Genomic DNA, 14,732 nt, shown 5'->3' on the forward strand with positions numbered 1-14,732 from the left:
ATGGCGGACGCTATGTTTTGCTTTCCTTATTTGGCGTAAACGAAAGAAAGAGCACGGTAGTGTTGCAAGAGAAAAGTGCCAGATTTGATGTATGCAGAGTTGTCAAAAAGATTGTTCGCATATTACGAACACAATTTATAGCGTCCACCATTATAGCGCGTAAAAAGCTGGATAGCGTCCGCCATTATAGCGCGTAAAAAGCTGGATAATGTATTATTTTCTTACATCTACAATAAATGCAGTAATAAAGTAGAAAAGGGCCCCACTATTGTCAAATTAAAGCTGCATTATAATAGCAATTGCTAAAGCACCATTACGGCATGAATTAAACATCGCTTCGCCTGCATTATCGACATATCGTTACCCAGATAACACAAAATCGTAATAGAAAGTTCACATTAAATCGTTTTCAGGCCAATTTCAGATTGGAATTGTATAATGATTAGAGTATGTCAAACGGAAGTGAACAATAAGTTGTTTTGCAGTCGTGTGTGTCTTCATATACAATTCATGACTGTGAATTATAAAGAAGTATAGACGATTGCAGCATTTGATTATATCTTAATCATATATTCAGGAGTATTTAGTTGCGTGTTATAAAAACTACGCAAAATAGAATTACAAATAGTTGTTAAAATTCTCGCACGTATATCGCCTCCAGTTTGGTGCATATATGTTATTATATGGCGTGAAATATAACTTTTTCGTTCAGATATGATTTCGTATATCTCAGTTGCAATTGAGATATACAAACCAAATGGTTTACTGGGTATTTTTAGCTTGTTTGCGAAAAAAATATAAAAACATCAATTCGGCCGGCGTGTCAAAAGACAAAAATAAATATATATTTTCATATTTATTTTTCAAGTCCGCTGATTCTAGCAGCTTCTCAAGCTATGCGTTACTCCATTATTTACGACGAATGGATTTTTTTTGCATTTCAAATGTTACCTTTAATGAGACTTGAACCTGGGTGCGTGTATCTCTGCATGGTTCATTTGCTGAAGCCTTTGATATCTTAACCACAGCTGTTATAGATGAGTGGGTTGTAATTAGTCGTACTTAAATCGTCGTTCGTAGTTCATTTTAGAATTCAATTGGTTGAAAAAAGACAGCAGCAGTTAGGTGAAACAGAGCATGAGTAGTGGCCGTAAATAAGCAAAAACGAAGTCAGGTATAAGCATTTTATTAACATTTACGGTACGTTTTAAAGATTTGTCCTAAAGCTTGTAGGCAACATATTGTAACGTTATATACTCAAATAGTGTTTTTAATAATGCTAATTTACGATAATGCTTAAACGCATTAGTAATGTTTATACAAAAGTTTTAGCCATGCGAATTGCTGATATACCGCTGTCCGGTATTAGCGATGCCGAGTTACAGCCAATATGGGGTTATGCGTTAATGCTTGTGGTTACTTGGGTGGTTTTTAAAGGATTTTCTTTTAAGTGTCATGTCAATTCGTCAGTGGTTCTACAATAACAATCAAGGGTCGAGATATCAACTTGACGTGAATAAAATTGCCAAAGGTATGCTAACGTTCTCCGAAAATTGTACCCACTAGCCGCCATTGCGCACGCGAAAAGGTCGATAGGGGCAAAATTGCTTCCTCGGTTTGTTTACGTTTTGCAGTTATGCCATTTTGAAAACTTGGTGCCGAATGTTCACGCAGTTTCAGACATTATTTCAAAAACATGGCAACTCTGGGAAAAAAGCAAAAAAAAATCTCATTTTTCCTCTTTGTTTCTCCTTTCTCTCCAACAGCAAAACCATGCATAAACGAAAGCCCATGTACATAAATATAAACAAACACCGACAACGCGGATCTAATTTAAATTTTTTAAATAATCGTGACATCTTTACATTTTATTCAAATGCATACCTTAACATAAACCTAGCCATTTATAGGGATGTTAGGTAACATAAAAATGTATTCATCTCATCAAAACGTCAGCGAGCAGTTATAGATTATAGGCTATGTAAGAGGATAGCTGTAAATATGATGTTATGTCATCATTCACATTTTATGATTTTACAACACTGAACAGCGTTGGAGGTCCGCTGTCCTTTTAATTGCGATTGCATACACCTACGGTAAATATTAAGGAATAATCTTAATATTAAGTTATTACGATGCCTATGGATGCTACAGATTTTCTTCTTGGAGGATTAGCGTCAATGGGAGCAACTCTAATTACAAATCCGCTAGAAGTACGAGAAGGTATCGAAAACCGCACTTCACTAATTTAAAATATCTCTTGCAGGTCGTTAAAACGCGTATGCAATTGCAGGGTGAATTGGCCGCAAAAGGAAGTTATGCTAAGCCATACAAAAGTGTTGGTGATGCGTTTATAACAATAGCAAAGAACGATGGTTTCTTAGCGCTTCAGAAAGGATTAGCACCATCACTATGTTTTCAGTTCGGCATCAATGCTGTTCGGTAAGGTTGGTCGCAGTTTTGTATCAACATCTTAAACGAGAAATATTTATTGTTCAGGTTGGGTGTATACAATACCGCCTTTGAGAATGGTCTTACTCAAGCAAAAGATGGCAACCAATCGCTGTGGAAGTGCGCGTTTTGGGGTGGAACAGGTGGTTTTATTGGATCTGCAATAGCTAGTCCATTTTTTATGCTGCGAACGCACTTACAATCACAAGCAGCAACCCAAATTGCGGTCGGCTATCAACATAAGCATTCTGGCATACTTAGTGCGTTGAGAGAGATTTTTCAAACGCATGGTATTAAAGGTTTATATCGAGGTGTTTCTGTAACATTACCACGAGCTATGCTAGGCAGTGGAGGTCAATTGGCTGGTTTTGGATATACCCGCGATTTACTAACACGACATCTACCTGATCGCATGAAGTCTGATCGTCTGATTTCGGTGGTGTCTGGAATAGCTGCAGGTACAGTAATGGCTATCACTATGACTCCTCCGGATGTGGTGGCCACGCGGCTCTATAATCAAGGAGTAGATGCTAGCGGAAAAGGTATATACTACAAGGGGGTGCTTGACTGTTTTATAAAGATAGTGAAAATTGAAGGAATTGCGGGACTTTATAAAGGGTTTTGGCCACATTATATGCGCATAGGACCTCACTCTATGTTAGTACTGGTATTTTTCGATGAATTGAAAAAGCTTAGGAACATATATTACCAAAAACAGCACACAAAACTGTGATATTAAAATTATTTGATTGTAATATCATAGGTATATTGAAATTCTGTTTGCAGAGATAAAATAATATAGATAGCAAATAAACTTTTATGGTAAATTGTAGTTTAACTTTTTTTAGCACATATAAGAAAGTTTTGTAACTTGTATTGAAAAAAAAGCACCAAACTATAGTTTCATAAAAAAATAACTCTAAAAAGTACCTGTTTGCCATTTCTCTTTGGTGAACAAATTTTGGCGAAACTAGTCCTCTTTTCCAAGGGAAGCTATTATAACCCCTGACATAACTGCATTCGACTCAGTCACTACCTTGTAGAGCACAATAATCGCATAATACTTGACAACTTACTTCATGGAGCTTATTCTGTAAGGCAAATGATGTGACAGGTCAAATTTCATTGCACTGTCATTCGCATTTACTGCGGTGTTACGTGAATCGAGCCGCAATTTCCTCTGGAAAATCACACGTCATTCGATTCGTTAGTTTCGGTAAAAAGTGCACATGAAAAAGATATGTTTTAACTGTTTTTTCAGTGGAACAAATCAAAACAGAAATTTTACGATGCAAAAATGTCTTTTCAAGCTTTGATTTGGTTGCTCTTTTCTCCTTTATGAGCTGTTCGTAACATGGCAAAATTATGCTTTCTCTTAGAAATGAGTGCTAGTTTCCCCAATAACCTCTAAATTACAATAAAACACTTACTTAAGCTTTGTCATTCAAGGCTTTCGTTTATTTTGTAAATTCGTTAATTATTAAACAAAATTGGAACTAGCAGAACTACAGTGCGTTTAATCAAATTGAGCAAAGTCATCTCGATATCAAACTTTTTAAAGCGTATGTATGTATAAGCCTTATGTGCTATTTCAAGGCATCAATGGTCTTGATCGGAAGCCATTTGCAACTAAAGGCACTATAGACGACACGTGTTGCCCCCGTGTTTCGGGTAAATAAATTTTCAGTAATATTGTCAACAGAACACAGGTAACCGTGAATGGCAGGAAGACAAAAGCTCCCCAGGCATTTTGCAGAGGTAAAAACAGCATCGCCACTATAAAGTTACTACCCCATGATGCTAAGCTGCCCATAGCCATCGCAGCGGGTCGAGGTCCGACTTCAAATAACTCTGAAAAAATAATAGAATTTAGTTCATGAATCGTAAACAAGGATACTAGAAATCCTTCAAATATTAGAATCTACGCTTTAGGCAAACTTATGTTTTGTTAATTTATAATAAAAACCTGCTGTTTTGGTCCGCAATATTATTTCCATTTTACTATAATATATTGTAATAATAATTTTATTTGCCATGTTAGACTACGTCATACAGATTACTATCTTCATACTAATTTAAACCTCTTACTCTAACACTGAACACATTTCTAGACAAGGTAAAAACAAACAAAAGGTACAACCTAGCTTGGAAGATTAACTGGATCATTCCGTGGCACCTAAAGCAAGGCGAATCACAAAGGTTTGCGTTGTGGGATCCAAACAGGGCATTCATGCTTTAAAAGGCTTCGGATAAACGAGCAATACAGCATCTTGAGGCAATGAATTTCGGTGAATACAGCTGTCAACACACATACAACGTAACGCAACGTAGTCGACAGAAGTGGCAGTTTTTTGTGCCAGAAAAATTCGACAAATGGTTCATAGCCTAACAGGTGTTGAATCTTGTACTAATCGACGATCGACTTATAAAGACCAATATCGTTAGCGAAAATATATGCCTATGCTTATTTATTGGCTTCAGTTTTCGCTTCCTATGCTTATAGTAAGTAAACGACCCAAGAAAAAAATGTTGCAACTTACCTGAGCCTATAAAATAAGGAATTGGTCCTAAACCAATTTGATAGAAAAGTATGTAGAGGAGCACTGCGACAACGCTAGCATATGAGAACCAGCCTACGCTTTCCTAGTATAGAGAATAACATTAAATTTCTGCATAGTTCTATAGAATATAGTTTACTTACTTTAAAATGAACAATAAACGTTAAGCAAAACAAAAAAACGGCGCACATGGAGCACGATAAAAGAGACAAGAACCGTCTGTTGTATCTTTGCATAAGCAATGGCGTGAAGAATGCTATTAAAAGATTTATACAACCAGCACCGAGATTTGCAAATTTAGCATCTGAAGAGCTTAGACCTACAGATTTGAATACGGATACGGAGTAGAAGAACACCTGAAAGACAGTTTAAATTTAGTAGGTGAACGAGTTATATTGAACCTGTTAGTTAACCGCATTGATTCCGGAGAATTGTTGCCCTCCTTGTAAGGCACATACTAAGATCAATGGCAGCGTTAAAGAGCGGTCCGTCAGTACTGACCAAAGCGATCGCTGTGCGAGTGTGCGTTCATTTTTCTCTTCATCGTCACTCATAATTGTAGCGGAATCTTCGTTCCGCATTGCCTCGATTTGTTGTTTAACATAGTCGTCTCTTGTATGTTTACCTCCCAGCCTTTTAATTTCATAAATCGCCTCATCTTGTCTCTTTTTTATTACGTATAGATATTTGGGGCTTTCCGGGAGCCAGTGGTAAGGCACAAAAAAGGTAATTACCAAGATCACATAGAAGCTGAGTGCAAACTGCCATAGTTCTTCTGTACCAAAAATTTCCTCGAGGCTCATAACTTGACCTACTACAACTCCGCCAGTAACACCAATAGAAGCAAATACTCCAATAGCTCCACGTAGACTAATTGGTGCTAGTTCCGTCAAATACATTGGTACTGTACTTGTTGTCAGCCCTGCGGCAAGACCAGCTAAAACTCGACCGAGCAGTAAAAGTTCTACAGAGCCAAGAGCTCTGCAAAACTGAAAACATATTCCTCCCAGAACCAGTAATATTCCACAGCTTAAGTAAGACCGTTTTCTGTGGATATACCTGAGAATTATCAATTCCGCTCCAATTTAATTGTAATACTACACAAACCTTCCTAATCTATCCGCCACCCAAGCTCCTCCTAGGGAACCTATTACTCCGCCTACTAAAAATATTGATACGACTATTGCCCAGAAAGCATCTAAATCACTGCTATTTAACACAGTTCCATAGGTTTCGAATATCGTATCATTGCACCACTCCTTAATAAACTGTGAATGTATTTAAGTAGGTTGTAATGTTGTGCTACGAATATGGGGAAATGTAGTTTACATTTGCTGGAGCATTTATTACACCTATATTGTAGCCAGTAGGAATTGCAGCGCCAAAAGTAGTGGAAATACCTGCTGTTAAAAGCCAGAACGTCCATTTATCATCCTGCAAAAAAAAATAACAGTAATCTCACATGAAAATCATGATCATAATCAATTTTGCATCTCAATATACTTCAACAAAATCATCTCGTGATATCAGAGTTGATGTCACATGCAAAAAATTAATCGCTGATAAATTCAATATTTGAGCATCCAGTTCATCGGCTTAAACGCGTTTTCGGTTGAAACTTTTCGAATTATTACATGAGAAAACAATTATAGTATGATCATTTTTCAATCATTCAGATCATCGTCAACTTTTGTAACACCACATCTAAGCTAGCTTGGGCAATAAATTCTAGGCACTGCCATGACTAAATCACCTGCTCAATTCCCTTGACAACTTAACGCTAGATTTACTTCTATTAAATTATTTATTTCCAGCAAGTGTGATATTAGGCTGGTTTACGAGATTAACCAATCACTAAACAATATAATAACTATTTACCATTTTCATATTGCAAATTGATTTTGGTTAAAATTAATAAATTCAGGCGAATCACGAGAATCATAGAATATTTTATTCTATACTATACGAGCCAAAACTTTATAACATACATTTTTAGAATGGGATTCATCCATATTCTAAATTTAACTTGGATTAGATTAGAAAAGACGTCGCCACAAAGCAAAATCGGCTCTACGTTACACGTTGATACGTTGATAGAAAGCGAGTCATACTCCGTTTGTGCTCGACTGGTCCAATTTGACTGTTGTCAGTAACTACTAAAAGCATTGAAACCAATCATCAGCTTCTCATATCAGTCATAGCTGTCTTCGAGATATGGATTCAAGCTGCGTTGTAGGGGCAGTCGAGCAAATTAATTATCTCCACATTGTTGAGCCGTTTACGTATTGTACTATAAGACAGAGTTTGAATAGCGTAATTCCACCGTAGATGATGATAATACTGACCGATGTTTCACCTTATATGGGACAAAATATAAATCAAAACTACGGCACCAACTAATACTTCCCGGCATCAGCAGATAGCAGTAGATTAAAGTTTCCACGTGCAACGTATGGACATGAAGAAGATAGCTCAAACTTTCTGCATTAATTCCTGCCATTTTAAAACTAGCGGTTGCTTTCCTTAGCTTTGGCGAAACACAATGTTCGCGGTGGCACTCTAACACAATAATTATCAATTATTCTTAGTTTTAATCACGGCTATCGATCAACTGAGGGCACATGATCGGGCGTTACTTTTTCGATTGTACCTCAGCAACTAAAAATAATGCAATCGTGAAATGTTCACCCAAAATTGGTAAAAAATACAAATAGTTTTGCCGGTTTTTTTTGTTAGAGTTTTCCATCACTGTGAAAATTTGGTGAAAAATTTTCCAGCTAACATTTCTACTGGATCTATGAGAAAATTTGCTTACATATTTGCATAACAATTTTTGTACTACGACACCTGGGTCTCAAGAGTTATTATAAATGTTTAAAATAATCGATGCCCAAGAACAAAATATGTGGAAAATATGTGGAAGACCTCGAATTTTTAAATATTAATATAAAAATGTTTTCATTCACAAGTGTTTTAGCTGTGCACGTGTACAAAATTCATAGATTTCTGGGACCCTTCTGTACGATAATTTTGGAAAACGTTAATATCTAGAAAAACTAATGCAATATATTGAAGCTTATTGCCTGGTCAATACTAGGCGAAATCAAGACCCGTTTACTGCTATAAAGATGGGGTAAAGGGGGTGGGTTATGTTTAAAACGTGAATACATAAACGACGTGGACCCAGTATGTACCCCGTTTAATTTGTCGATCTGACAATAACTGCAGCCATAATTAGGAAGTCCGAAAGTAGGTATTCAAGGTGGAAGTTTCTTTAGTCAATTTGAATTGGTTGAATTGAATTGATCTCAGGTTTGCAGCTTTAACTCTTATGTTACATGTAAATAAAAGCTATCTTAGCATATGCTTAAATTCAATATGCACATAAATTTTAGCTTACCGCTTTCCGTTGATTCTGATTGACAATTTTGGCATTGGATTCCGGTTCGTAGAGTATAATTGATTCCGATTGGTCATTATTATCCATACTTTTGATATTACTAATTAAATTTTATTACTAAACAAAGATAAATAATTATTTGCCTAATATTCGACTTTTTTCTTCTGACTTCTGAACCGTCTCCCAATAAACTCGAAAATTTTGCATAACTTAAGTAACAAAAACACCAAATGATACACTGAAGGTTAGGACTAAATCTTTCACTCCAACATTTTTAATGATATGATAACGTTTGATTAAAACTTTATCCGATAAACATCGTTGATAATAATCATTTGAGCATTTTTTCACAAAACATTTTTTTCTGTTTACTGATTGCTTGATAAATTTCTACACTCAAGAAAAACGTTTGGCAAAATTCATCATTTTGAATCCTTCAAAAATTCTTTAACTTCCGCACTTCCAGCTTGTAACTAAACCACCCCATCGACATCTCTATATCGAGCTGCAGTGAACAGGGGGGATCTATCGGTAAGGAATTGTGAAACTCACATGTGAAGGGGCAGGTAGGTGACCATAATTTTCAATGCCGCTCTTGCTACTTTTATTTTTAACGATTTGCTGCTCTTGCCTGCCTATGCAGCTTCCGAAAAGTTTCTTAGTTTGTTTTATTTACGCTAAAAATCAGATAAATGCATTATCGGGATCAAAACAATACAAACGACAATTGCGCTGCGTGTTTGGGTTTGAGTTTTTGTCAACTGCAGCAGACAAAAATAGAGTTGTGAGTCCCCTGGCTCGAAATCAATCACACGTCGTTTGGTCCATGACAGTACAAACGTCATGGACCAAACACCATCTGCGGTAACGCACACATGTATGGCTTTTGACAGCAATAGATCCCCCCTGGCAGTGAACGTCAGCGACAGCATGTCCTGGGCTCAAAATGCTGAAAATTTGACTGCGGGCCCAAATCAGACTGCTGGCAGTTGAGTGAAACGTAGTGCTTACATGGTATCTCATTTTCGCACACACGAGATGTTGGCGGCGAAAACATGGTTGCCTGCCGATGGGATGAACTAAACTGATATTCTAGATAGAATTAACAAAAGGGCGAATGTCGCAAATGTTAACAAAACGAGTGAGAGTTATTTTTTGCTGGGCTAGCATAGGAAAATCAACACTCACTCGGTTTGTTTACGCTTGCGACAATCGCCCTTTTGTTAGTTCTATCTTCATATGACCATTGGCGGAACTAGGGGAGGCTAAGCCCCCCTAGGAAAGATTTAGCCCTCCCTAGAAAAATAAAGTTGGCCGACCAAATAAAATGGTCCAAAAAAAATTCCGGAGGCCATAGCCCCCCCTAAGTTAGTTCCGCCAATGGATATGACACTGGCATTGACGCACAAGATTTTGAAAGCAAGCGATCGCTTATGTCAAACAGCAGAGAGATGTGCAGTGCAGCGGCAAGAATAACATTTTCATCAAATATATTTGAGCGACAGTCCACATTTGAGCGTAAGATGTGATATAGTATTTGACATTTTCAATATAAGCTTAACAAGCACGTGGTTTTTGTGGATTGTGTATATTGTCACCGTGAAGTAAATTTCAGCTGGTTTTCACCAAGGAACTTTGAAAAGCAGCTATTCCTTACAATTTATTGCTCTTTGCATTGAAAGTTGGATTTTGAACACACTTGTCCAGTCACACATTTTGTAGGTGAGAAAAGTTGCCAAAATTTCGTGGGAAAAAACCATGAATCTTGGTTGATTTCTATTTAAATTCTAATGCTTACGTAGAGTTGTTATCGACGCAAAGAATAATATAAAAATAGTTTCTAAATACATAATTCCACGCATAATTCATAACTTAAATAAATATGCAGCATATATGAAATAAATGAAAAATTAAATACTATTTGCTTTCCCTACAACTGGTACTGGCGCCACTGCTAAATCAAATGTCAGCTCAGATGGGAGAGTTGTAATGATGGGAAATGTCGGTCAAAATCTATAACGATTATTGATAAAGTTTTGTTATCGTTAATAATTAATAACGATAATATGGCAATATAAGCCAAAATACGTAAGAAATAGAACAAAAATGTTAAAATAATAACAAATCAAGAAGAAGATTTCACTTTAAACCCTCCAATTTTCGATATTCTTCTAGGACGATAAAGTTTGATGGTATTATCGATATAAGATTACTAGCGATATTATCAGTAGCACACTTTTCATCACAGTTTTGAAGGTTGCACTTAATAACTGTGCAGTCCAATTGAGTGTGAAGAGCGCAATAAGCTAGATATTTACTAGTAACAGAAATTTTGGAGTTGCAGAAAATCTATAACATTCAAATTGACTTTGGTTTTTAACTATGATTCTACCCGAATCTATAATCAAAAATGTACCTGTGAAGGTTTTAGCTGCTAATACTTTCTAATAATTTGAGGATTGATAGTTGACAGCTTCTGTCAAGCTGAATTAGAAAAAGTAATGTATGAAGAATTTGTAGAGCACAAGGTGCGACGTAGTTGCGACACACAGAACAAGAATAAACCCGAATCTCGCACGTCGATTATTACGGTTTTCAACTGCAACAGCAATAGGACGAATTTTTTATTGGGATGTTTAGTTTTTGTTAAGGATTTCAAGGATTTGTATCAGTGTTTTATGCTTTGTTATTGTCTTGTCAGTGTGGCAACTGTTTTGTCAGATCGAGTGATTATATTTTTCATATTTTTTGTTCAATTTCCTTTAGTTTTTTTTAACAACACATTTCATTGATTACACTATAAACAAACTGAAGAATTTACGGTTGATTACAGGAAAGTGGCAACGTGTAAGTCTTAGCTCGAGTTGTATAATTACTCGGTCTCAGTAATTTAGTAGACTGTATGATAATTGCAAAATAATCTTGGTCGCATGGTATATCAGTCACAGTGCCGCTGTTAGAATGGATGGCTTATCATTGAAAGATATCTTAGCAGCCACCGCTACCATATCAACAGTATTACAATTTTCAACTGGATCGTAAGATGCTGTTTAACATATTTTGCTGGAAAAATCTATTCTATTTATTTTTAGGATAATTTGTCTGAGATATATCAGAAAGAAGTCGACAGGGGAAACATCTGGTTTTCCATTTGTTTCCGGATTTTTATCGTAAGTACCTAGTCCCTAGTGATTTCTATTGTATTGATGTGTGGGTTTTGTATTTATTGTGCATTACGCTTAATTTTTATTTTTATACACATTTTCATAATATATTCAGATATCTTGAATTCCTGTAGTATAGGTATTAAATACAAATTTTTTTCTTAATTGTCCCATACCTCCCAATCAGTTTTAAGCCCTGTCATATATAAAGCACTACAGGAAAGTCCAAGTGCCAAAATACTCTGAGCTCTGCATGTTGTACAATAAGTGGTGTTTGAATATTTTACAGGTTTATTTACCAAGTAGACAGAATATGTGTTGCTTCATATTTAGATATTTAGATACACATGCGTATCTGAACATTTGGTACTTCATACGAAAGTACTTCAAAGCTATTAATTTTCCCCTGCATACCGATCTTCAGGGCACATGTGAAGCTTGACTAGATATTATGCTGTTTTATTAAATTAAGTAGGAGACTATTATGACGGTTCATAAGCAAAATAATCTGGGCCATCTGAGGGTCTTATTATTATTATACGGTTCAAAAACCGTCATAATAGTCTCCTACTTAATTTAATAAGCGAGCATAATATCTTAAGCGATCCCTTTGATTCCACATTCTACATTTTCCATTGGTTCCACATTCTAAAAACCTATTTTGAAGCAGAATAGATATATCACAGATATATTATGTTTAAGATAAATCTTTGCGTTGCTGTCATGCCGCGGCGTTCGGACTAATTATTTACTTTTTCTTCTAGTTGCTTCCTGTGGTTGTATTACGGCATTATTACAAGAGAACACACCTTAATCTTCGTTAACACAATTGGTTCAGTATTATTTTTTTCTTACATTGTAACTTATTTTATCTTCTCCGTAAATAAGGGTGCAGTAATACGGCAAACCTCCGCGGCTTGCAGTTTTATTTTAGCATGCACCATCTATTCCAACTATGAAGCTGAAGTAGAGAAAGTTGTTAAAGTAATAGGTATACCAGGCTTAAAGTGAAACATACTTTTTGTTCCAAAAATAATATCTACTTTTAGGCTTGATATGCTGTTGCGTTGGTGTTTTATTTTTCGCATCACCTTTGACGAAGCTTGCACATGTGATTCGATCAAAAAGCACGGAAAGTCTTCCATTTCCAATTATTATTACTTCGTTTTTTGTTTCACTGCAATGGTATATTTATGGATTGCTCATTGAAGATGGATTCATACAGGTACACACAGGTGTGATTTTTATTAAGAAAACCTAAATTTATTATCAACTATTTGCAGATTCCTAATCTTCTTGGCTGTATTCTATCGTCGATTCAGTTATTGCTTTATGTTATATACCCAGGTCGATCCCGTTATCAAGCACAAAGTGGTCCTGCATATCAACCATTAAGACATGAAAATGAAGTTCCTTAAAAACGAGAGGGAGAGTCTTAGTAGAGCTAAATATTAGGATAGTGTTTTTAAATATAGAAGAACTTTGCACAGTTGTCTGGAATGAAACGTATGGAAAAATTTTGGTTTTTTGTTGAAACTACAAGCAAGTTAGCTCTATATTGACTAAGAATAGAAAGCGGTGATAAAAATTTAAATAAGGTGCTCCTAGATTCGCTATACAATTTTCTCAGATGCACCCTATGCTATGCCCTCAAAAATTTAATTTTCAACGTGAGACTTTGTTATCTTTAACAAAGTAGTTCATAATAAATTTCTTTTGAAGGTAGTAAATATGTTACTTTCAATCAAACATTATTTTTACGGTTTATAAAAAGTTGTAAACTACTCTAACGTTTTGACCGTAAATGATTTGAGACAATATAAGCTAACTCCTATATGATTATTTCAGTAAAATATCAAAAGACATTGATTACCATTTTGAAATGTATTGCATTATGGTGGCACAGTTTATTTGACCAAACTGTTGAAGCTCTTTGGAATATCGTCGCAATTACAATCTTAAAATTACAGCTAATACCGATAGTGCAAAATAACGATTCGCTGGTTACTGTAAAGTTGCTATCACCAAATGGCATTAGAAAATTAAAGGGGACAGATAAACCAACTCTCAATGCAGTTTCCTAATAACAACTTAAGTTTCATTACACTCTCATTATGGTTTCGATGGTCAATTCTGCCGTTAAAAGTATTTAATAAAACCTGGGTTATTACATATTATAAGGCAAACTGACTTAATCATCAAAATCGAACGCATGTCCATGGATTAACTTAAAATATCAGAAAAGTTTATGCAGATCCGTTGATACAAATTAGTTCACTAATCAAGGAAAAAGTGGGTTTATGGAGATCTAGATTAGTGTATAACTATGTAGACATGGTAGGATTCTGATAAAATGGCAGAGGTTTTCTAGAATCGCTATTTCCACCAATGCCAAGATGTTCACGAATCGAAATATCGATAGTCTTCTGGGTCAAAAATGTGGTTACCATAATAAACAGTCATTGTGATAAATTTTACATAAAAATACAAAGTGATACAAATTATTTGTAGTCAATAAATATATACATCAAAGATTTGGTTTCCAATTACTTACTTAGGTGGCTTGCCGACCAAGCCTGTTGAACAAAGTTTGTCCATGTAACTCGGTTGAAGGCTATCGCTCTCCAATTCCTCGGACGCCGGGTACTTTCCGCCAGATCTCGCTCTACCTGGTAGATTTGGTTGCCAATTGCTTTCGATATCCTGTAAGGGAAGGGCTGTAAAGACGGACATCTTAAAGTTAAGACTCAATGACTACTTAAATATAACTACATTGATCGCAATTTTCATACAATTTGAACGCTTAGGTCTGATATAGCCATAACGTGCGCTGGTAAATTTCTCCCAAAATTTACACTTTATTTAATAACAAAAACGTTACCTATAAATTAGAATTCCTGCCAATGAATGGTCGGGAAAGACGGACACTTGATGTGGGAAAGACGGACACTCGTAGAAGGGTATAAAGCGTAATAGGGGAGAGCAGTCAACAGTGAGACAACAGTCACAAAACATTCAAGATCCATGGTATTTTCATGGAAAGTGAAGTTTGTGAACATTCCGTACTGTAATTTGAGAAAAATTAGTTAATTTTTTAACCCCTAATTAATCAACCGGGTACACCTGTGCCCCTGCCGAGTTTTTCGGGTTCCAGTTTCT

At 35.8% G+C, this 14,732-nt stretch overlaps 3 protein-coding genes across 6 annotated transcripts; 2 read left to right on the forward strand and 1 right to left on the reverse strand.

The window, feature by feature from the left end:
• Positions 1-1,836: 1,836 nt before the first annotated feature.
• Positions 1,837-3,252, forward strand: LOC128737150 (solute carrier family 25 member 35-like). 4 transcript variants are annotated; one of them, XM_053831717.1, is made up of 4 exons: positions 1,837-2,096; positions 2,155-2,213; positions 2,267-2,442; positions 2,500-3,252. In XM_053831717.1, exons 2-4 carry the CDS (start codon positions 2,181-2,183, stop codon positions 3,182-3,184), a joined length of 894 nt encoding a protein of 297 aa, XP_053687692.1. In that variant the 5' UTR covers positions 1,837-2,096; positions 2,155-2,180; the 3' UTR covers positions 3,185-3,252. The 4 variants fall into 4 exon arrangements, with proteins under 4 accessions (XP_053687692.1, XP_053687691.1, XP_053687694.1 ...); XM_053831716.1 differs by having other exon boundaries at positions 1,837-1,981; positions 2,051-2,213; XM_053831718.1 differs by having other exon boundaries at positions 2,082-2,096; positions 2,176-2,213.
• Positions 3,253-3,887: 635 nt separating this feature from the next.
• LOC128734370 (solute carrier family 2, facilitated glucose transporter member 3-like) lies at positions 3,888-8,767 on the reverse strand. Its single transcript, XM_053828542.1, has 7 exons — positions 8,410-8,767; positions 6,339-6,443; positions 6,117-6,277; positions 5,423-6,056; positions 5,153-5,365; positions 4,992-5,094; positions 3,888-4,302 (listed from the first exon to the last, which is right to left on the reverse strand). Exons 1-7 carry the CDS (start codon positions 8,494-8,496, stop codon positions 4,043-4,045), a joined length of 1,563 nt encoding a protein of 520 aa, XP_053684517.1. The 5' UTR covers positions 8,497-8,767; the 3' UTR covers positions 3,888-4,042.
• Positions 8,768-11,132: 2,365 nt separating this feature from the next.
• LOC128734652 (sugar transporter SWEET1) lies at positions 11,133-14,095 on the forward strand. The gene is made up of 5 exons (XM_053828939.1): positions 11,133-11,447; positions 11,502-11,579; positions 12,338-12,564; positions 12,623-12,798; positions 12,857-14,095. The coding sequence occupies exons 1-5, from the start codon at positions 11,371-11,373 to the stop codon at positions 12,989-12,991; spliced, it is 693 nt and encodes a 230-aa protein (XP_053684914.1). The 5' UTR covers positions 11,133-11,370; the 3' UTR covers positions 12,992-14,095.
• The last annotated feature ends 637 nt before the right edge of the window (positions 14,096-14,732 follow it).

Source organism: Sabethes cyaneus, chromosome 2 (assembly GCF_943734655.1).
Source record: "Sabethes cyaneus chromosome 2, idSabCyanKW18_F2, whole genome shotgun sequence".
Lineage (NCBI taxonomy): Eukaryota > Metazoa > Arthropoda > Insecta > Diptera > Culicidae > Sabethes > Sabethes cyaneus.